Source organism: Sorex araneus, chromosome 6 (assembly GCF_027595985.1).
Source record: "Sorex araneus isolate mSorAra2 chromosome 6, mSorAra2.pri, whole genome shotgun sequence".
In the NCBI taxonomy this organism is placed as follows: Eukaryota; Metazoa; Chordata; class Mammalia; order Eulipotyphla; family Soricidae; genus Sorex; species Sorex araneus.
Window position 1 is genome coordinate 111,116,023 of NC_073307.1, and position 24,124 is coordinate 111,140,146.

The window sequence follows — 24,124 nt, forward strand, 5'->3', positions numbered from 1 at the left end:
CTGTGGTGTGGGGGTATCATTTATCTCAGGAGAAAATGAAAACTTCCCAGCACTGTGTGTTTGCCTTTCCCCCATCCATCTACAGGCAGCTCAAAGAATGCCTTCCTATGAGTATTTCTTGGTGTGGATGCTAACTAAAGGAGGACAGAGAAATGTTCTTTGTATATACTAAGAGAAACTCACCTGAATCTAAATTAAGCTATCTTCCTTTTTTTTTTTTTTTTGGCCTCACTTTATTAAGTGAATTTAAACAACATGATTGTTTAACACTGTTCTAAAGAAAATAACTTTTTTTTTTTATAATAGACGGTGACAATTTAGAAAACATGGAAGGTGTAAGCTTGCAAGCAGTAACACTTGCAGATGGTTCTACCGCGTATATACAACACAATTCCAAAGGTATGTATGTACACAACCATTGCTTAGTAGCAATAATCTGTGTCCTTAGAGTTGGAATACCTAGCAACTATATCCCTTCCTGGTTCCTCATAAAGACTTTTAATAGCTATGATTACTTAAAATAGTTTTAGTTTAATTTGAATTTTAAAAATAATTTAGGAGGTACTTGAAATGTTTGGAAGGCACTCTGGACCATCAACATTAGTGAAGAAGAAAGTAAGGGGTGGTGTGCCAGACCTGTTCCTAATTAAACCTTTCTTCGTCGCTTAGTTAATATTTAATGTTTTTACAAAATATGCACAAGAGTGAAAGACATTGGTTCTTGCTTGAATAACTTTGTCTCGGAACTATTGTTTACCTTGCTAGCAGTTTTCAAACTTCTGTTTATTTACAAACCTGCTGAGCACTTGTTTACATAGTGAAAGGATTAATGTAAGTCCTGAAGGGTAAGAGTGGCAGCTGGCCTCACAGACACTGACCTCTCTGTCCAGTCTTAGTTTCAGGGTTAGGGTCACTGCTCCTAAGTGACTCAAAAAGCTAACGGGTTTGGTTTGTGTAGGATGTTGTAATGAGCCACTCTTCCTCTTGAACTTGTTTAATTGAAAATTGGAGGGGAGGAAAGATGGCTGAGGGAGGATTTTCTGCTTTCTGTAGGATCACTGGATGTGTAATTGAATTGCCTCAGAACATTGAGGGAAGAAACAAGATGAACATGATCTTAAGTAGTGTATGTTCTTATAGTTGTTATCATTTTGAAATTGTACAGAGCTTATCAGTTTTGCTTGAGCTTATTTGTTGACTTCAATTTTTTGTTCCAGATGGGAAGCTCATCGATGGCCAGGTCATTCAGCTGGAGGACGGTTCTGCTGCCTATGTTCAGCATGTACCAATACCGAAAAGTAGTAAGTATTTAATGCAAACAGGGCCTCAAACCTTAGGACTTGCTGCCTCCAGCTGCCTCTCTGCCTCCCTGAACTTTGTCCTGATCTCTAGTTGTTTTGAAAAGAGAGGGATAAGGTGTTTGCCTGGCATGTACTTGACTTTGGTTTGATCCCCTGTACCACATACAGTCCCAGTGGAAAGGACCGTATTTCATTTTAAAATGATAAAACAATAGAAGAAAGAAAGAAAAGAAGCGGCAGAGCAGAAATCAAAGAGAGGATCTAAAGAAAACTTTAACTTAAGTTAAAAATTATGGAAGTGTGGGGCTGGAGCGATAGCACAGTGGGTAGGGCATTTGCCTTGCACACGGCCAACCCGGGTTTGATTCCCAGCATCCCATATGGTCCCCTGAGCACCGCCAAGAGTAATTCCTGAGTGCAGAGCCAAGAGTAACCCCTGTGCATCGCCAGGTGTGACCCAAAAAGCCAAAAAAAAAAAAAAATTATGGAAGTGATCCTGGAGATAAGAAGGCAGTAGTCCTAAATGAGTATTACTGTTATGAGTTCGATCTCCAGATCTTTTCTCCCCGCCCCCCACCCCTTTATTCTCCCTAAATATCCCTGGCATGCGTTCCTAAACGCTAATACCTTTTTTGGTTTTGTTTTTGGGTCACCCGGGCGGGTAACGCATGCAGTGCCTCTTGGCTCAGTGCTCAGGTTAACTCCTGGTGGTGCAGGGATCGACTGGGGGCAGCAGATTGAAGTTTACTGAGTCACACCCAGTAGTGCTGATGGACCTGGGGGAGTCACATGTGCCAGGAATCAAACGCAGGGTCTCATCTACTTGAGGCACATCTCAAGTCCTCCAAGCATCGGTTTTTCTAACATTTAATATTAAGTTTATGGACTGTTCACATGAAATCTTAGAAAACATGAAATCTAAATGTAAACTTTGCTTTTGAGCAGGGGACAGTTTGCGCCTGGAGGACGGTCAGGCAGTGCAATTAGAAGATGGAACCACAGCATTTATTCACCATACCTCCAAAGGTAAACTGGCTTTGGAAATATGAGGAAAATAAGGGAGAAGTGGAAGAAGATGAAGAGTAGGCCATGTTGCAGTGCCAATATGTAAAAGAAGAATTGCATTTCTCTGAAGTAAATCCATGTTCCTAGGAAGACTGCAGATAGTTTGTCAGATTGCTGATATTCTCTCTTTGTCTGTCTACCTCTTCTCCCCCTCTTCACCCCTTTCTTCTCTTTCTCTCTTTTTTTCCTTTCTCTTTCTGTTTTGGGTCAGACCTGGTGGTATTCAGAGTACTCTTTTGTGCTCAGGATCAAACCCAAGCCTTCTGCATGCAAAGCATGTGCTCCATCCATTGAGCTATCATCTCTCCAGCTCTTTTGTTTGTTTGTTTGGTTGGTGCTGAGTTCGAACTTGGGACAGCCATATGAAAGGAAAGCACCCTACCCACTGTGCTATCTCTGTAGCCCCAATTCTTGTCACATAGTAAATGATCAGTACAATTTTTTTTTCAGGTTTTCTTTGTTTTTTATGATAACTGTTTGTGCTCATGTGCGACTCATAGCTCTCTTTTTTGGGGAACCATGTGATGCTCAAGACCAAACCTGTATGAGCCACAGCAAGGAAAGTACCTTGACCCCCTATAGTATCTGTCTGGCCCTATGATCAGTAAACGTTAGCTGTTTTTATTTTATTTTACTTTATTTTATTTGGGAGGGTGCCACCACCAGCTCCTCCTGGCTCTTGGGGGATGACACAGAGCTGGGAATTGAATCCAGGCCCCTGCTTGCAGAGCAAGTACTTCAGCCCTTTAAGCTATATCCCTGGCCCAGTGTTGTTATTTTTTTAATATTTTACTATAAAATTGGCCTGGAGTGATAGCACAGTAGGTAGGGCTTTTGCCTTGCACGTGGCTGACCCGGGTTTGATTCCTCGTCCCTCTCGGAGAGCCCGGCAAGCTACCGAGAGTATCCTGCCCACACGGCAGAGCCTGGCAAGCTACCCATGGTGTATTCGATATGCCAAAAACAGTAACAAGTCTCACAATGGAAACGTTACTGGTGCCCGCTTGAGCAAATCGATGAGCAACAGGATGACAGTGACAGTGACTATAAAATTGTGTTTTGTGTTTTAGAAAGACTATAGTAAAACTCATATTACATTTATAGGTAAATTAGTTACAGTTAGTAAAAGGTAAGTTCTGAATTTTGTTTTATAATGAGAGTTAATCAAAAGTTTATTATAATTAGATAAATTTTGTTTTTCACAATGCTGTCTCTATCTTGGTATGGTTATATAGAAGTGGAGCAACTACCTGGACTTTTTTGGACTTATACTGACATGTTTAGATCCTGGCTTCTGTCCATACTGTTTTTGACTGGTTGTTATGTTTGTTTTGCTTTTTGGGTCACACCCGGCAATGCTCAGGGGTTACTCTTGGTTCTGCACTCAGGAATTACTCCTGGTGGTGCTTGGGGTTCATAAGGGATGCTGGGGATCAAACTTGGATTGGCCATGTGCAAGACAAATGCCCTACCCGCTGTGCTATCATTCTGGCCCCTGGTTTTGACTGTTAATTGTTTAATTTTCTGCTTCCTAACAAAAGTAACTTTAGGGAGCTGGAGCGATAGCATAGCGGGTAGGGCGTTTGCCTTGCACGCAAATTCAAAATTCAAATCCCAGCATCCCATATGGTCTCCTGAGCACCGCCAGGAATAATTCCTGAGTGCATGAGCCAGGAGTAATTCCTGTGCATCACCGGGTGTGACCCAAAAAGAAAAATAAATTGTTAACTATTTTTTTTTTTTTAGAAAAGTAACTTTATTTCCCAAAATCTGTCTTCCCTTTTATATATTGTGGGTAAATATCCCTCAAGTGGGTTATTGTTTATAATAACCTCTCAAAAGTTCATCACCTTCTTTTTAAAACATCTGACAGTTTACCAGAGTCCCTTTAACTTAATGCTGTTTTTGTTTTCTCTCTCAGATAGTTATGACCAGAGCGCATTACAGGCAGTTCAGCTGGAAGATGGCACCACAGCGTACATCCACCATGCAGTGCAAGTTCCACAGTCTGACACCATCTTGGCTATTCAGGCTGATGGCACTGTGGCAGGTTTGCACACTGGAGATGCCACGATTGACCCAGATACCATCAGTGCTCTGGAACAGTATGCAGCAAAGGTAGAACTTTTTATCACATTGCAATGTCATCCCCAGATACCGCTGGTTTTTCATTAAAAGAAAACCTAAAGAGATAGTACTTAGGTTGCATGCAACCTAAATTTGATCCCCTGGATCCCATATGGTTCCCAAAGCACCACCAGGAATAATTCCTGTTAACAGAGCCAGGAGTAACCCTGAGCATCATTGAGTGTGGCCCAAAACTTCCCAAAAAAAGAAAAAAAAAAAGAAGCATACTTTATCAAATTAGAAACTATAGCTGCCAGGAGCCAGAGTACAGCAGGTGAGATGCAGGCCCCACATGTGGCCTACCTGGGTCTGATACACAACACTGTATAGTCCCTCAAAAACAAATAAAAAGAAGCTACCGGTTTAAATAAAGCAGAAAACAGACTGCCTAAAACATCAGCACTTCTCTCTCTTTTTTCCTTCTCTTCTCCCCCTTTGCTTGTCATGATAGTCTTGATATTGTGATTACAGGGATTGCATGTAGCTGGCTCTGGTGCCCACATATTTTTGTTAGTTTAAGTGTTTGGCACGGGGGAGTTTGTGACCACACCTGTCAGTGCTCAGGCTTACTTGTGGTTCTGTGCTCAGGGATCACTCCTGGTAGTCAGTGCTAAATAAGCAGTTAAGTTGCTTTGTAAGCAAGGCAAGTTCCTTACTCAATGTATTATTTCTCTGGACCCATACACATTTCTTTAAAAATCCTTGGTGTTCTGGGGCTTGCGCGATAGCACAGTGGGTAGGGCGTTTGCCTTGCACGTGGCCGACCCGGATTCGATTCCCAGAATCCCGTGTGGTCCCCTGAGCACCGCCAGGAGTAATTCCTGAGTGAAGAGCCAGGAGTAACCCCTGTGCATCGCCAGGTATGACCCAAAATTCTTTAAAAAAAAAACAAAAACAAAAAAACCCTGGGGCCGGAGCGATAGCACAGTGGGTAGGGCGTTTGTCTTGCATGAGGCCGACCCGGGTTCAATCCCCGGCATCCTATATGGTCCCCCAAGCACCACCAGGAGTAATTCTTGAGTGCAAAGCCAGGAGTAACCCCTGAGCATCGCTGGGTGTGACCCAAAAAGCAAAAAAAAAAAAAAAAAAAAAAAAAGAATCCTTGGTGTTCACCAGGAGTCACACATCAGTATCAGTTGGCATATTCATACATGTGCTCTTATAAGCCTGCCCCCGGTGTTGACTGAGATTTGCACTCCTTTACTTGAGCTGCATATACGTGTGCTAAGGTAAGTTTACACTCCTAGTTGGGGCACACAAGTTAATGCTGTGCTTGCTGGGGGTTTCTGCAGTGCTCACGTGCATGCTCATAGAGGTTACATTTCCTCTCTGTGATACTTGAACAACATTTTTTCTTGCTGGAGTGTCATCTTTTTTCTTCTTTTTTTTTTTAGGGGGTAGTGGTGTTTGTTTTTAAGCCACCTATGATGATTTACAAAGTTGTCATGATTAAGTTTCAGGCATACAAAATCTGGAAACAACCCAAGTGCCCTAGAACAGGTGACCAGTTAAAGAAACTTTGATACGTCTACACAATGGAATGTTATGCAGCTGTTAGGAGAGATGAAGTCATGAAATTTGCTTATAAATGGATATACATGGAGAGTATCATGCTAAATGAAATGACTCAGAAAGAAAGGGACAGACATAGAAGGACTGCACTCATTTGTGGAGTATAGAAGAACATCACATGAGACTGACACACCAGGACAATAGATACAACGGCCAGGAGGATTGCCCCATAGCTGGAAGACTGCTTCATGAGTGGAGGGGAGAGGCAGATGGAATAGAGAAGGGATCGCTAAGAAAATGATGGCTGGAGGAATCAGTTGAGATAGGAGATGCGTGCTAAAAGTAGATAATGGACCAAACATGATGACCTTTCAGTGTTGCAAGCCATAATACCCAAAAGTAGAGAGAAACTATGGGGAATATTGTCTGCCATGGAGGCAGGAGTAGGGTGGGAAAGGGGGGGTATACTGGGGATATTGGTGGTGGGGAATATGCACTGGTGGGGGGATGGGTGTTTGATTATTGTGAGATTGTAACCCAAACATGAAAGCTTGTAACTATCTCACAGTGATTCAACAAAATTAAAAATAAAAAAAGTTTCAGGCATACAATGTTCCCCAACACTAATCCCTTCACCAGTGTCCACTTTCCTCCACTTATGTCCCCAGTTTTCCTTCCACCCCATAGCTTGCCTCTATCATGAGTAACTTTTTTTTTTTCAATTAATGAGTCATCATGAGGGTACAGAACTATTTTGTTTTTAAGGCACTTTGGTTCACAATACTGTTACTGATATGAGTTTAGGAATCAAAGTTTACCACCTTCCAGTACCCCCTCCTCCTCTCTAGATTCATCTTTTTTTTTTCTTTCTTTCTTTCCTTTTTGGGTCACACCCAGCGATGCTCAGGGATTACTCCTGGATCTGGCTCTGCATTCAGGAATTACTCCTGCTGGTGCTCAGGGGACCATATGGGATGCCAGGGATTGAACCGGGTCAGCCGAGTATAAGGCAAACTCCCTACCCGATGTACTATCACTCTGGCCCCAAGCCATCCCTGTGCCCGCACACACCCAGCTGCTATTTGGCAGGAAATTACTTTCAATGCCAGGGATTACAGATTACAGTGCCAGAGCTGTCAGGATTGTGCCAGGTGCATTTGGGAAACCATCGAATCAAATCTGGGTGGGATACACTCAAAGTATATGCCATTATCCCTGTACTATCTTCCCAGCCACTCTCTTTTTTTTTTTCCCTGTTTTCTTATTTTTGTTTTGGGGCCATACCCGCAGTGCTCAGGGCTTACTCTGGGATCACTCCAGACAGAATTCAGGGAACCATATGGGATGATGGGAACAGGACCTGGGTTAGCCGTGTGCAAGACAAGTACCCTACCTGCTGTACTCTCTCTCTTTCTCTCTCCTATTTTTTCCTATGGACATTTTCAAGCACCCACAATAATAAATGATAATCCTGTGCATTTATTATCCAGCCTAAGTAATTATCAAAATATAAAATATTTTAAAGCTTGTTTTATTCCTATAGGTATCCATTGATGGCAGTGAAAGTGTGACAGGTACTGGAATAATTGGAGAAAATGAGCAAGAGAAAAAAATGCAAGTATGTCAAGCTACCTGCCATGTTTATTTTGTTTTGTTTTTTAAATGAGACTCTTGTTCTTCATGCTTGTGAACCCTTAGGTAGAAGAAAAGAATAGGTAGTTTAACTACTTCTCTAGATGAATCCTACCAGTTGAGTAAAACAAGAATATATACCAGATAGGAGTTTCCTAAACTACCCAGGTCTCAGAATCATATGGGTCTAGAGTGGCATGAAAGAAATAGAAGTAGCACAAAAGCCAATCGATGCTGGTATTTTGGAATCCATGGGTGTTGGAGACCAGGTAATAGAACTTGCCCTACCTGAGGGAGTATTTGGATTCTTTCCCTGTGGCCCTACTGTTAATAGTGACTATTAAGGGGCTGGAGAGATAGCACAGCGGGTAGGGCGTTTGCCTTGCACGAGGCCGACCCGGGTTCAAATCACAGCATCCCATATGGTCCCCTGAGCATGACCAGGGGTAATTCCTGAGTGCAAAGCCAGGAGTAACCCCTGTGCATTGCCAGGTGTGACCCAAAAAGCAAAAAAAAAAATAGTGACTATTAAGGGGCCCATAGAGACAACACAACAGGTCGGACATTTGCTTTGCACTTGACCAACTCAGGTTCAATCCCTGACACCACAAATGGTTACCCAAATCTTAACAATAAATGGTCTAGGGGCTGGAGCAATAGCACAGAGGGTAGGGCGTTTGCCTTACATGCGGCCGACCTGGGTTCAATTCCCAGCATCCCATATGGTCCCCTGACACCGCCAGGGGTGATTCCTGAGTGCAGAGCCAGGAGTAACCCCTGTGCATCGCCAGGTGTGACCCAAAAAGCAAAATAAATAACTAAATAAATAAATGGTCTACTGAGTCAGGAGTAAGTCCTGAGCACCTCAGGGTATGACCCAAAAAAAACAAAGAAAACAAAAACAGTGGGAAGGGGGCAGATTGGGCTATATTAGGCCAAACTCAGGAGGTACTCTTGGCTCTATGCTTTGGGATTAGACCTGGCAGACCTGAGGGACCATATGCAGTGCCAGGAATTGAACCAGGGTCAGCTGCTTGCAAGGCTAGTGCCTAGACCTCTGTACTATTTCTCCAGCGCAGATCTTTGAATTCTTATTATAAATGTGTTTTCTTTTTACTGGGAGGCAGGCTGAACTCTGCAGTGTTCAGAAATACTCTCAGCTCTGTGCTCATGCATCAGTTTGTTACCAGATATCAGACTGGAGCCAGCTGCATGTAAAACAAGCCCTTAACCTCTGTACTGTCTCTCAGATTGTGAAAATGTTTTTTTTTTTTTTTGGGGGGGGTCACACCTGGCGAAGCATAGGTGTTAACTCCTGGCTCTGTACTCAGGAATACCCCTGTCAGTGTTCAGGGGACCATATGGGGTGCTGGGAATCGAACCTGGGCCGGCTGCATGTGAGGGACATGACCTACCCGCTGTGCTATTGCTCCAGCCCCGAAAATGCTTTTTTAAGTCTCTGAATTTATAAAATTAAATCTTAAATTTTTTATATATTAGGGGCTAGACTGATAGTACAGTGGTAGGGTGCTTGCATTGCATGAAGCCAACCCAGGTTCGACTCCTGGCTTTCCATATGGTCCCCTGAGCATCACTAGCAGTGACCCCTGACTGTAGAGCCCGGAGTATCTCCTGAGCACTGCTAGGTGTGGCCCCCCAAATTAAAAAAATTTATATATTTATATATTTTATATATTATACTCTGCCAAAGGACTGGAACGATAGCACAGCAGGTAGGGCATTTGCCTTGCACACAGCCAACCCGGGTTCGATTCCTCCGTTCCTCCCAGAGAGCCCAGCAAGCTACCAAGAGTATCCTGCCCGAACGGCAGAGCCTGGCAAGCTACCCATGGTGTATTCGATATGCCAAAAACAATAACAAGTCTCACAATGGAGACATTACTTGTGCCCGTTTGAGCAAATTGATGAACTATGGGACGACAGTGCTACAGTGCTATACTTTGTCAAATCCACTGAAATGCATAAAAATCAAACTACTGAAATGTGTACATGATGCAAATGTATTCAGAGATATTAGTGCCTTGAAATGACCCAATAAAGTTTCTCTCACTAGTAAATAAAATGGTTTTAAAGAATAGAAAATTGTGGGCTGGAGTAATAGTACAGCGGCTGGGCTCTTGCCTTACACGCAGGCGACCCAGGTTTGAGTTCCAGCATCCCATATGGTCCCCCGACACCGCCACGAGTAATTTCTGAGTGCAGAGCCAGGAGTAACCCCTGTGTATTGCCGGGTGTGACCCAAAAAGCAAAGAAAAAAGAATAGAAAATTGTGTGTGTGTGTGTTGTGTGCTCACACATGTGCATGTCTGTGTTGTACCAGGGCATCACACGTTTAAGACAGACATTACTGCCAAGCCACATCCCTAACCCCAAATAGAATATTTTATTTTGGTTTTGGGTCACACCTGGAAGTGCTCAGGACTTCCTACTGGTTCTGCTCTCAGGGATCACTCCTTGTGGACTCTGGGGACCATATGGGATGCCAAGAGGGATTACTCAGGTCAACTGTGTGATAATGCAAACGGCAAACATCACTGGCATTATCACATGCTAATGACTTCAACTGATTAAGAAATTAAAAAAAAATTGGGGCTGGAGTGATAGCACAGCGGGTAGGGTGTTTGCCTTGCACACGGCCAACCTGGGTTCAATTCCCAGCATCCCATATGGTCCCCCGAGCACTGCCAGGAGTAACTCCCGAGTGCAGAGCCGGAGTAACCTCTGTGCATCACCAGGTGTGACCCAAAAAGCAAAAAAAAAAAAAGAAGAAGAAGAAGAAGAAATAAATTCTGGCCCAGAGAGGTAGTTGTAAGGCTGGAGTACGTGCCTTGCCTGCTGGATACCCCAAGTTTATGCCTACCCAAGCACTTCATGTTCACCCAGGCACTGTTGGCATGTCCCTGGTGGTCCTAGCACCACATCACCAGGCACTGAATTGTCAGGCTTGCACAACTGGGTGGAGTATCACTGGCAGTGGCCCCAGAGCCCTCTGACCACCAATTGGGAGTCTCCTCACCCCAAAAAAGAAAAAAAGAAGTGGGCTGGCACATTAGTCCAATGAATAGGGTGCTTACCTTGATGTGACTGACTGGAATTAGATCCATGACTAATTCCATATGGTCCCCTGAGCCCTGCCACGAGTGATCCCTGAGTGCAGAGCCAGTCCTGAACACTGCTAGATGTGGCCCCAAAACAAAAAGGAAAAACAAATCAGAGGCTGCAATGATAGTATAACGGTAGTGTGTTTACCTTGCATGCAGCCGACCCGGGTTCAATCCTGGCATCCATATGGTTCCCCAAGCACTGCCAGGAGTAATTCCTGAGTGCAGAACTAGGAGTAATCCCTGAGCATCACTAGGTGTGACCCAAAAAGCAAAAAAAAAAAAAAAAAAAAAAAAAAAAAAAAGGAAAAGAAAGAGCTCTCTTATCTCCATTCCTTCTTTCTGCCTATAGGCACATAGTAGGCACATCCGTAGATTCTGAAACTGGAGCACCTGACACCTGTGTCACTATCCTGAGGTGTTTTTTTTTTTTTCTTTTTTGGGGGTCACACCTGGCGATACTCAGGGGTTACTCCTGGCTTTGCACTTAGGAATTACTTCTGGCAGTGCTTGGGGGACCATATGGGATACTGGGGATTGAATCCAGGTTAGCCGCGTGCAAGGCTCCAGCCCCACCACCCTGAGTTCTTGAAGCAAATAACTTACATATTCGAATGGGACTAGACAGAAGTCTGTCTCTTAAAAAATTCCAGTGCAGGGGGCTGGAGCAATAGCACAGCGGGTAGGGCGTTTGCCTTGCAAGTGGCCGACCTGGGTTTGATTCCCAGCATCCCATATGGTCTCCTGAGCACCACCAGGAGTAACTCCTGAGTGCAAAGCCCGGAGGTAACCCCTGTGCATTGCCGGGTGTGACCCAAAAAGAAAAAAAAAATTCCAGTGCATGCGCATTACAGATTATGAATTTAATCTTAGTTTGGTGGGCATAACTAAGTTAGCTGACGAGCACCTCCTCCACTTCCAGTGTATATTTCATACCAGAATTAAAGTTTCTGATCAGTTATCCTTGGAAGAATAGACACAACTGAAAAGTTTCAGCTGTGATGATAGCATGCTGCCACCACCTGGGAAGGTGTGAGTTGTGAGCTGTTGTTTAGTTGGTTTTAATTTGGGTTTGGGGCCACACCCAGCAGTGCTCAGGGGTTTCACTCAGGAATTATTCCTGGCAGTGCTTGGGGGACCATATGGGATGCCGGGGATCAAACCTGGTATAGGCGGCAACACCTGGCCTGTTTTACTATGACTCTGGGCCCCTGACGGTGTGAGCTATTGTGTGTAATCCATCAAACTCAAATATGAGGAGGCGATAGGCACTCTCACTCCTGTCTTTAGTGCCCTTGGGAAGAGGAAATCCTGTCTTTTAATTTGGTGTCTTCTTTTCAATTCATATCTGTCTTTAGAGCCTAGTTCTGTTCTGCCATAATAAGACCATTACTGGGCCAGAAAGATAGAGAGTACAGTGGGTAGGGCGTTTGCCTTGAGTGTGACTGACCTGTATTCAATCCCCGTTAGCACATATGGTTCCCTGAGCACCACCTGTTTTCAGGTAGAGTTCTGGGTGTACTCCAGAACTCCAAAGTAAATAAAAATGAAACTATATATGGACATGTATGCATTTGAAAAGCTCTGAGTAGGGACCTGGGAGCTAACTAAAAGGCTGAGGTGAATGCTTTGTATTCCAGAGCTGTGAGTTCACCTCCCGACACTACATGGTCCCCTACCAGAATTATTCTCCAAGCTCCACCAGGTGTGGCCCAAAGACTGAAAAAACAAAAATATTAATTGGGGCTCCCATGTGAAAAGCACGTGCTCTGACCCATTGAGCCATCTCTGGTCTCAAAATTTATTTTTTTTTAAATAATATGATAGTTTTTAGTAAAAAACAAAATTAAGAAATCATCACCAAAGACTTAACTGTAGAGCTTTTTTTAAAAAAATTAGTGTTAACTTATGTTTCAGTTTACAAAGTCACTGCAGCTTTACTACCACCAAAGTACCCTAAGACCCTCTATATTTTTATTCTTATTAACATTTCATTTTTCCCTCTCCCTATTCTTCACACTGCTCTGTAATCTCAGGTTTTTAGTCAAAGATCAAGAGTTATAATTTGATAGTCTATTATTTCTCTATACAATATAGATGAGTAAGGTCTTTTTTTGTGTGTCCTTTCATCAGCTGACTGACTTATTTCGCTTAATAAGATTCCCTCTAGTTCCATACAAGTTGGAGAAAACAGCAAGATTTCCTCTTTTTTTTTTTTTTGGTCACACCTGGCGATGCACAGGGGTTACTCCTGGCTCTGCACTCAGGAATCACCCCTGGCTGTGCTCAGGGGACCATATGGGACGCGGGGATTTGAACCCGGGTCGGCCGCGTGCAAGGCAAACGCCCTACCCGCTGTGCTATCTCTCCAGCCCCCTCTTTTTTTTTTTCATAGCTGCAAAGTTTTCTGTTATATACACGTGGCAAGTTCTTTATCCACTCATCTGTCCTATAACATTTGGGCTAATTCCATATCTTTGCTTTTACACTTAGATCTGCAGTGAGCAGTTTCTATACTGTCTTCCACAGAGGTGAAACCAGATGACATTCCCAACAATGCATAAAATTGCCTTTGACAGCACATATCCATCAACACCAGTTATTTTTATTATTAATATATTTTTTATTTAGGACTATGATTTACAAAGTTCTTCACAGTTAAGTTTCAGCATACAATTTTCAAACACCTATCCTGTCATCAATATCAACTTTTCTCCACCAGTGACCCTCTTTTCGTTCCCACAAGTGATATAGAAACAGAAATTTGAAACATTTACCCCAGATTCAGAGAAATAAGTTTGTTGATTTGAAAAGAGTGTATATAATAAAATAAGAATAAGAATAATCATGGTTTACTTAAAAAGAAATTGAATGTGGAACATAAAATTAAATTTCAGAAAGTACAGTGCTATGCTCATTAGCAAAATGTTGAAGTTAAAATTCTGCAGAAATTGGGTCAGAGCAACAGCGGGTAGGGTGTTTGCCTTGCATGAGATCAACCAAGGTCCTATCCCTGGCATCCCATATGGTCACCCAAGCATCACCAGGAATAATTCTTTTTTTTTTTTTTTGCTTTTTGGTCATATCCGGCAGTGCTCAGGGGTTACTCCTGGCTCTGCACTCAGGAATTCCTCCTGGCGCTGCTCTGGAGACCATATGGGATGCTGGGAATCAAACCCGGATCAGCCGCATGCAAGGCAAACGCCCTACCCAACTGTGCTATCACTCCAGCCCCTACCTAAGTGTTTTATCAAGATAGGTTTACCTTTATTCAGGTTTGATTCTCAAATTACATGATATCCCTGAGCACATAGTTAGGAGTTACCCTGAGTGCTACTTGGTGTGGCCCAAAATAAGAGAGACAAAATCTTTTGAAGGATTATGTTTGAGCTGTGTGTGATGATAGCACACAGTAGGATATTGGAACACCATTACCACCTGGTGTACATATAAATCCTCAATTTTGTTCTGTTTTGTTTGGGAGCCACATCTGGCGTTGCTCAGGGCTTACTCCTGGCTCTGTGCATAGAGGTAACTCCTGGCAACGCTCGGGGGATCATATGGGGTGCCAGGTATTGAACCCAGGTCAACCACATTGCAAGGAAAGCACCCTACCTGCTCTAATACTTCTCTGACTCCAGATTAATTTTTATGATTATCCTTTAAAAGCCCTTCAGGTAATGCTGTTGTTTGAATTCGTAGGGTATTGAGTCCCAATAAAGTGATCTACAGAGGGGCTGGAGCAATAGCACAGTGGGTAGGGCGTTTGCCTTGCACGCGGCCGACCTGGGTTCGATTCCCAGCATCCCATATGGTCCCCTGAGCACGGCCAGGAGTGATTCCTGAGTGCATGAGCTAGGAGTAACCCCTGTGCATTGCCGGGTGTGACCCAAAAAGCAAAAAAAAAAAAAATGATCTATAGAATATAAGTACACGCTGAGATTATATGGATTAGTGTCTCCTGCAGATGACAACCTGATTTTGTTATTGCTTTTGACAGATTTTGAAATTTAAAATGCTTTTGATATTTTTCAGGGGGATACCTGTCCTAAAATATGTTAGTATATATTCACGTATGTCAAATCATTCTTTTTGTTTTATTTAGATTGTCTTACAAGGACATGCAACAAGAGTAACTGCTAAATCTCAACAGAGTGGAGAGAAGGCATTTCGATGTAAATATGATGGATGTGGAAAATTATATACAACAGCTCACCATCTAAAGGTGTATATTTTTAAAATGCTTTTATCAAATTGTGAGGGTACCTAGAACATTAAATGTCCATGAGTTATATATACATGTGGCACTCAAACACTTACCAAGATACAAACACATACTCATACGCAGAAATACCACAACTCTTGCAGACTTTGGAACCTGCTGACTCTTTCAGAGCCTGAGCCAGAACATTTTGTTTGTTCTGGCTCCCTGAAGTCTAGCTTACTGCCCAGCACATGGTAAGTGCTCTGTATAGTTCAGTATGTTGTTGGCATATAAACTTCAAATAATTATATGAGTGGTCATGTGTTATCACACTCAACATTGATCACTCTTAACATGATTTCCTGGAATCTAGCAAAAGTTTCTATTAATTTTTTCCGTCTCAAATATTTAGGCCAAGAATTTGGATCGTAGCTAAATACAACGTATCATCGCTCCTAAGAATAACTAACTTACTGAGACAACTTAACAGTGTGCTAGTTTAGCATACTCAGTAGAACCCATCTCTACTACTTACCAGTATGTAACATTCACATGTGATATAAAATTAGATTGAGAAAACCATTCCTCATAGAATGGTCGTAAGCATTAAGTCAGTGCTTTATGTGACCAAACTGAAAAGAATAGTCTGGTAGGTGGTAAAGATTCAGTAAATGTTGGCCACTGTTGGGATTACTCATATGTCACAGCCACTTTACAGAGGAGCAAGTAGAGAAGACATGCGCCTGGGCCATCCCTGTCATTGGTGAAGTCTCATCTCAAATCCAGTCCCCTCTAATAGTAGCCTCTCTCCACAGCACCTTTTATGGTCACCTTACTCTGCTTCGTAGCTCTCTCCTGGTAAATATCCCACATAAACACCTTTAACCATTCAGTAAAACTCAAACCTCCAGAGTTCCTGTGCTTTACATAAAATGAGCACTTTTAAAAAAAATTTTTATTGGGGCTGGAGCAATAGCACAGCAGGTAGGGCGTTTGCCTTGCACGCGGCCGACCTGGGTGCGATTCCCAGCATCCCATATGGTCCCCTGAGCACCGCCAGGGGTGATTCCTGAGTGCAGAGCCAGGAGTAACCCCTCTGTGCATTGCCGGGTGTGACCCAAAAAGCAAAAAAATAAAATAAAATAAAAATAAAAAAATTTTATTTTATTGAATCACCGTGCAAAAAGTTACAAAGCTTTCAGGTTTAAGTCTCAGTCATATAATGATCAAACCCCCCAGGGGCTGGAGCGATAGCACAGTGAGTAGGGCTTTTGCCTTTCACGCGGCCGACCCGGGTTCGATCCCCAGCATCCCATATTGTCCCCTGAGCACCGCCAGGAGTAATTCCTGAGTGCAGAGCCAGGAGTAGCTCTTGTGCGTCACCAGGTGTGACCCAGAAAGAAAAAAGAAAATAATCAAACCCCCATCCCTTCACCAGTGCACATGTTCCACCACCAAGAACCCCAATATATCCCCCTCCCACACCCAACCCCCCACCTGAGTGGCTAATGATCTTCACTTTATTCTCTCTATACTTTGAATACATTCAATATTTCAACAGAGAACTCACTATTATTACTTGGAATTTTCCCCCAACAATCAAACCTGCTGAAAGGCATCATTTGATAATTTGTTTTCCCTTGCTGAGAATGAAGATTATATAAAGGTTATATAAGATTATATGAGGTTTTGGATTTCTGATATTTTAGCTCAGTTCACAGTCTAGATGCATTTCTATAAGAAGCCGCTGGGTGCCAAAATGGGTTACTAGACCTCCCGGATCCTAGTCTTTAAGGAGCAGAGGGGCTGTTTTGTGCTCGGCTGCTCCAGATCTCATCTGGGCGGAGGGTGTGCCGGTAACATCCCCATCCCATGACATCCTGCGTGCCATGTCATTACAAACCCGTGTCTCTGGGTTGTGAGTTCTATAAGATGGCGGATGCCGTGTGGGCACCGCTGCCGCCATCTCCCCTGCAGAAAGAAAGTGTTGAGAGAAAATCCTTTCCCCTCCCCGGAAAAAAGCATGGGGTTGTAGCTCAGTTCACAGTCTAGATGCTTTTCTATAAGAAGTCGCTGGGTGCCAAAATGGGTTAGTAGAAAAATGAGCACTTCTTAACGTGCACCATTTAGGTCTTTTTTTTTTTTTCTTTTTGGGTCACATCTGGCGATGCACAAGGGTTACTCCTGGCTTTGCACTCAAAAATTACTCCTGGCAGTGCTCAGGGGACTATATGGGATGCTGGGAATTGAACCCAAGTTGGCCGCATGCAAGGCAAATGCCCTACCCACTGTGCTGTCACTCCAGTCCCCCATTTAGGTCTTTTTTCAGAATGATTGGGCTGTAGCTTTTGGCTTGGGCGCCACTCCCAGCAGTGCTCAGGGCCTGCTCCCAGGTAGGCACTTGGAGGTTGCTCCGGGTGTGTGGGGAGCCGTGCTTGGCCAGGAATCAAACCCACTGCCTCTTTCATGGGAGACATTGCTCTCCTGCTGGCCCACAGCCCAGCCCCAGTGAGCTCGAACTTGAAAAATGAAAATAAAAATCACATAAACAAATATTCTGTGTTGGGGGTGGGGAGTGTATGTTGAGACAATCCACCTAAAGAATGCCTAAAGCAAATAGAATCATGCCTGTGTTTTACTGACAGGTCCACGAGAGATCACACACTGGAGACCGGCCTTATCAGTGCGAGCACCAAGGCTGTGGGAAAGCATTTGCAACAGGTAAAAACATACTGTTACTTTTTCTTTTTTGCAACACTCTAACCATGTAATTGCACATATAAGTAGTTGTTCTTAACTTTTTGGTTTGTTTTTGTTCAGGGCCCATGCCTGGTGGGACTGAGTACTTACTCCTCTCCTCCTCTCTCTGCACTCAGGGAATCACTCTTGGAGGGTTTAGGGGACCTTATGGGATGCTAGGGGTCAAGCCTGGGTCAGGCACATGCAAGACAAGCACCCTATCTGCTGTACAATTGCTCTGGCCCCTGTTTTTTTTTTTTTTTTTTTGGTTTTTGGTTTTTGGGTCACACCTGGTGATGCACAGAGGTTACTCCTGGCTCTGCACTCAGGAATTACTCCTGGCAGTGCTCAGGGGACCATATGGGATGCTGGGATTTGAACCCGGGTCGGCCGCGTGCAAGGCAAAAGCCCTACCCGCTATGCTATCACTCTAGCCCCTTCTTTTCTTTTTTTTTTTTTTGCTTTTTGGGTCACACCCAGCGATGCACAGAGGGTTACTCCTGGCTCAGGAATTACTACTGGCGGTGCTTAGAGGACCATATGGGATGCTGGGATTCGAACCCGGGTCGGCCGTGTGCAAGGGAAATGCCCTACTCGCTGTGTTATCGCTCCAGCCCCTCTGCCTCCTGTTTTCTTCAACTTTTATGGCCATCTTGAAAGTACCTTTCAAATCAGTGTTATTATTTGGATTTGGAGGGTATTGAGTCCCAGAAAAATCTTCTACTGTTGGGGTTATATGAGTTGTAATGTCTCCAAAAGGTGATTCGAATAACCTCAGTTTTCTTTTTGGTGACTTAAGCAGAGACTGTGTTTAAGTGAGATAGACTAGAGGCAGTTATTAACCATTATCTGAGTTAGTGGACAAAAATGACCAATTTTTCAGTCTCTACCTTAACTTGCCTTGTCCTGCTGCTCAGTTCTCTTTCTCGCTTTTCCCTCAAACCTATTTCTTTCTTTGTTTAATTTTTGTTTCAAGCCCAGACCTGGTGTTGCTCATAGATTCTCTAGGCTCTGTGCTCAGGAGGTGCTCGCTGTACCCGGGAAAACAGGCCATGCCAGGGCTGGAACCTGTGCCTTCTCATGGACAGCCTGTGCTCCGGCCTGCAGCAAGCCTGTTTCTGGTGCTTAGCGTTTTCATTCCATACTCTGCCTCTCTGTTAGCAGGAGAAAAATGAAAGAGTTGAGTATTTAAAGTTGGTACAAAATTTGACATTAGAATAGATGTTAGGGAGCCATGGGGAACTGGGATTTGGCAGAGGGTAGTGAGTGGCCCAGAAAGATAGTGGCTGGGCTGGGGACCTGTCCCAGACCACCTGGTCTCCACACAGTTTTGCATCCCATCCTCCACTTCAAGATTTGTGGGGTATGAGTTATGGACATATTGTTAAGATCCTGACATTTTTTAGGGCTGGGGCGATAGCACAGCGGGGAAGGCGTTTGCCTTGCACACAGCCGACCTGGGTTTGATCCATGGCATACCATATGGTCCCCCAAGCCCCGCCAGGAGTAATTCCTGAGTGCAAAGCCAGAAGTATGAGCATCACTGGGTGTGACCCAAAAAGCAGAAAAAAAGATCCTGTCACTTTTTGTCTGTAACTTCAATTAAATTTATTTTATTTTTATTTGTAGTTTGGATAACATTTATAGTAGTGTTAACATTTATGGTTTTGATGTACAAAGTTACTGTATACCTTCACCGTCACCAATGTGCATAAGTCTCTCTACTGTCCTTTTTAAAAAATTTCCTTAAGGTGCTTCTAAACCTGAAAATTGAAGTACATTTTAAAAACACATAAGCTCATTTACGTGAAAATTAAACTATTAAATTTTCAGCGGAAGGGTCCTGAACGATCCATCTTCTTAGCATTTTTTTTTTTCTGTTTTGGGTCACACCAGGCAATGCTCAGGGATTACTCTGGCTCTGCACTCAGGAATTACCTCTGGCGGTACTCAGGGAACCATATGGGATGCTGGGAATCGAACCCAGGTTGGCTGCGTGCAAGGCAAAAGCCCTATTCTGATAGCACAGCGGGTAGGGCGTTTGCCTTGCACGCGGCCGATCCGGGTTCAAATTCCAGCATCCCATATGGTCCCCTGCGCACCGCCAGGGGTGATTCCTGAGTGCAGAGCCAGGAGTGACCCCTGTGCATCTCGGGGTGTGACCCAGAAAGGAAAAAAAAAGCCCTATTCGCTGTGCTATCGCCCCCTTCTTAGCTTTTTTTTTTTTCTTTTTGGGTCACACCCGGCAATGCACAGGGGTTACTCCTGGCTCTGCACTCAAGAATTACCCTTGGCAATGCTCAGGGGACCATATGGGATGCTGGGATTCGAACCCGGATTGGCCGTGTGCAAGGCAAACGCCCTACCCGATATGCTATCACTCCATTCCCCCTTCTTACCATTTTTATTTATTTATTTTATATTTGCTTTTTATATTTGCCGGGTCACACCCGGCAATGCCCAGGGGTTACTCCTGGCTCATGCATTCGAGAATTACTCCTGGCGGTACTCATGGGACCATATGGGATGCTGGGAATCGAACCTGGGTCGGCTTCGTGCAAGGCAAATGCCCTACCTGCTGTGGTATCGCTCCAGCCCCTTCTTACCCATTTTTAAATCCACTGTCATCACTGTCATCCCGTTGTTCATCAGTTTGCTGGAGCGGGTACCAGTAACGTCTCCATTCGTTCCAGTCACGTGCTAGTGTAGCCCAATGGCATATTGGGGGCTCTTTCAGGATCAGGGGAATGAGGACCATCGTTGTTACTGTTTTTGGCCTATCGAGTACGCCACAGGTAGCTTGCCAAGCTCTATTATTCTGTTATAATTCTGTTAAACGTAGCATTATTAGTTACTTGGTACTTAGTATATCTTTTTTTCTATGAATCTCAATGTGTGTGATTAAAGGGGATCTGATATAATTAAAATTCTTTTAAATTTTTCTTAAAGGTTATGGATTGAAAAGTCACGTTAGGACTCATACAGGAGAAAAGCCATATCGGTGTTCAGAAGATAATTGTACTAAATCTTTCAAAACTTCAGGAGATCTTCAGAAACATATCAGAACTCATACAGGTACTGTTGTGAGGGAGTATCTTCTCTAGACCAGGAGTTTCTCATCCACCGAGGGGGGAGGGACATAGAGAAGGGACACTTTGGAGAATTCAGGGAGTCACTGTGTATCTCTGCTTCTTACCAGGATGAGGGGCCATAACCTTGTTACATTCTCAAAGGGGCCCATGTCCCGAATATTGATGAATAATAGCCATAGACCTCCAACTCTCTTAGTTTTCAGGTAAATGGGTTATCTCAGTTTCAGTTTATCTGAGTAGCAGGTCTATTTATTTTTTTTTATTTATTTATTTATTTTGCTTTTTGGGTCACACCTGGCGATGCACAGGAGTTACTCCTGGCTCTGCACTCAGGAATTACCCCTGGCGGTACTCAGGGGACCATATGGGATGATGAGAATCGAACCTGGGTCAGCCGCATGCAAGGCAAATGCCCTACCCACTGTGCTATTGCCCCAGCCCCACCTGCTTTGGGAAGGAGGGCTAGGGAGCACAGCCTGCTGTGCTCAGGCTTTCTCCTGGTTCTGAATTATAGCTGGCAGGCTTCGGTGACCATCTGTGGTGCTGTTGGCCACCCTGGGTCTGCTGCCTCATTCTTCTTTGTTTTGGGATAAGGCTCACTTCAGTGCTGCACTTAGTTCCAGCCCTGCACTTAGGGGTAACTCATGGTGGACTCGAGACCCTATGAGCTGCTAGGGATTGATCCCGGGTCAACGTTGTACATGACAAGTGCCCTACTCACTGTATTATCTCTCTGGCCCCAGGTGCCACTGCTTGTAAGACAAGTGCCTCATCCACTTTCTCTCTTGTCACCATTTTTTTTTTAAGGCACTTTGATTTACAGTACTGTGGATGTTTTAGGAATACAATGTTACTACATGGCACTACCACTAGAATATCAGTGTCCCTGGAACCATAGTCTCTAGGATCCCCGCTCTGTCTTCTATCTCCACCTCCCAATTAGTTAACTCAGTTTTGTGGATTAACACTTTGGTCTCTTATTATTGGCCATTTTTTATTTCTTTACTGTGTTTCTTTGCATTTCACATATGAAAGATCATTTGGTACCTGGCCTTCTCCCATTGATTTACTTCACTTGTCATGATACCCTGCCTTCAAGTTGCAGCAGACTACAGGATTTCATCTTTTCTTTTTTTTTTTTTTTAAGACTTTATTTATTTATTTATTTTGCTTTTTGGGTCACACCTGGCGATGCACAGGGGTTACTCCTGGCTCTGCACTCAGGAATTACCCCTGGCGGTGCTCAGGGGACCGTATGGGATGCTGGGACCTGAACCCGGGTCGGCCGCGTGCAAGGCAAACGCCCTACCCGCTGTGCTATGGCTCCAGCCCCAATTTTCATCTTTTCTTATTTCTAGATAGTGTTCCATTGTGTAGTTTCCTTATCCACTCATCTGCTATTGAACACTTGGGTTGTTTCTAAATCTTGTCTATTGTAAAAAGTGCTTAAGGACTTAATTTTAGCCAGTGTATCAGAGGCAGGTATTTCCAAGTCTGGCACATATTTTGGAATATTATGGATTTGTATCTATAAAGCCAACTAGTTATAGAAAAATTGAATAAAACCATAATCTACTTTCGTTACTATTTGATAAAAATTGGTACTGGGAAGACAGTACAGTGGGCAGAGAAGTTACCTTGCTTACAGCTGCCTTGGCATCTTATATCGTTCCTCCAAGCACCACCAGGATTAATTCCTTAGTGCAGAGCCAGGAATGATACCTGAGCATTGCTGGCCCAAAAACTACAAAACAACAATAGCAACAACAAAGTATTTGATAAAAATATCAGAATTGGTTAAGGAGGGGTAGAAGAAAAATTTTGATTCCTTAGGACTCATTCTGCGAATCACATATTTTATACATCGGTTTTAAAATTATGAGATTTTTTGGGGGCTGGAGCAATAGCACAGCGGGTAGGGCATTTGCCTTGCACTCGGCCGACCCAGGTTCGATTCCCAGCATCCCATATGGTCCCCTGAGCACCGCCAGGGGTGATTCCTGAGTGCAGAGCCAGGAATGACCTCTGTGCATTGCCGGGTGTGAACCCCCCCAAAAAAATAAAAAAGTAAAATATGAGTTTTTTTTTTAATGATGAGCTTATTGCAAAGATAAAAATCAGCATAAGTCTTGGCACTAAGTACAATAGAAGAGTATAAATTACACTGTCAGGAACAAATGGCTCTTAAGGTAATTTCAGTAAAGAAATACTATTAATAAATGAGCAATATATCAGTTAAAATGTATATGCAGTGACTATATTTGTATCTAATAATATTGTTTTTGGTTATATAAATCAGATGAGAAAAAATATTAAGGGGAATTGGGTTAGTGTATATATGCCGGCAAATGAGTTGATTAATTTCAACTTGAGATTGCTATATAATGCTCTTTGTCTTCTTAAATTGAGTTTATTTTTTTTTTAAATCTACAAATTATGAGATATTTTATTGGTATAATTTAGATTAAGTAATGGGCTTTAGAAAGTTCTGTTACAAACAGATGATTTTAGAGCAAAAATAAAGCAAGGTATGTGGTATAGAATTAGGATAATAGCACATAAAGTGCAATGAAATCAGTTAGAATGCTTGGCTGCTTATCGTAACATGTTAGAATTTAAAAAAAAAAATTAGGGGCTATCCAGACCCAAGAAAGAGATGGGACCTGCCCAAGATAAACTATTTGTTCTCCTTATTTATGTTAATATGTTGGAAAAAATGTGCACCAAAGAAAAGATTGAAGATTCTTGCTCCTTTTAAATGATTTCATACATAGGGGCATTTAAATTTTTTTTTTAAGTGAGCACGTAAAATAATTTTATTTGACCAAAAAGAAAACACTTATGTTTCAGATTATTTTTTTTTCCAACTAATTTTTACCTTTTTGGGGAGGGTGGTGGTTGGGTACTTCCAGTAGTGCCCAGGGGCTACTTTTGGTTGGTCAGGAGCTTCTTACAGCAGTGCGTAGGGGCCCATAAAATGCCAAGAATCAGATGTGGGACATATACTTTAGTCCTTTCAACTACAGTCTTGGCCTTAAGTTTATTTTTTAAGCTTTTTTTTTGTCACACCTGGTGATGCTCAGGGGTTACTTTTGACTTTGCACTCAGGAATTACCCCTGATGGTGCTCAGGGGATCATATGGGATGCTGGGAATCCAACCCAGGTCGGCTGAGTACAAGGCAAAAGCCCTACCTGCTGTGCTATTGATCCAGTCCCGCTTTTCTTGTTTGTTTGTTTTTAGTAATGTGGAACACTGAATCCAGACCCTTGTATTTGCAGAGCAGTTGCTCCACTGCTAAGTCACATCCTTGGCCCCTCAATTCATTTTT

General features: G+C 43.3%; 1 protein-coding gene across 9 annotated transcripts in view; it reads left to right on the forward strand.

Moving 5' to 3' along the window:
• The window catches only part of ZNF143 (zinc finger protein 143), a 72,838-nt gene that overhangs the window by 19,098 nt on the left and 29,616 nt on the right, over positions 1-24,124 (forward strand). For 8 of the 9 annotated variants that reach the window (XM_055143900.1, XM_055143898.1, XM_055143897.1 and 5 more), the window contains 8 exons: positions 307-399; positions 1,218-1,301; positions 2,244-2,327; positions 4,288-4,484; positions 7,549-7,623; positions 14,865-14,984; positions 17,609-17,684; positions 20,652-20,777. In XM_055143900.1, the coding sequence (XP_054999875.1) occupies positions 307-399; positions 1,218-1,301; positions 2,244-2,327; positions 4,288-4,484; positions 7,549-7,623; positions 14,865-14,984; positions 17,609-17,684; positions 20,652-20,777 (855 nt within the window). The remainder of the gene's footprint in view (positions 1-306; positions 400-1,217; positions 1,302-2,243; positions 2,328-4,287; positions 4,485-7,548; positions 7,624-14,864; positions 14,985-17,608; positions 17,685-20,651; positions 20,778-24,124) is intronic. The other variant, XM_055143903.1, reaches the window with a different exon arrangement.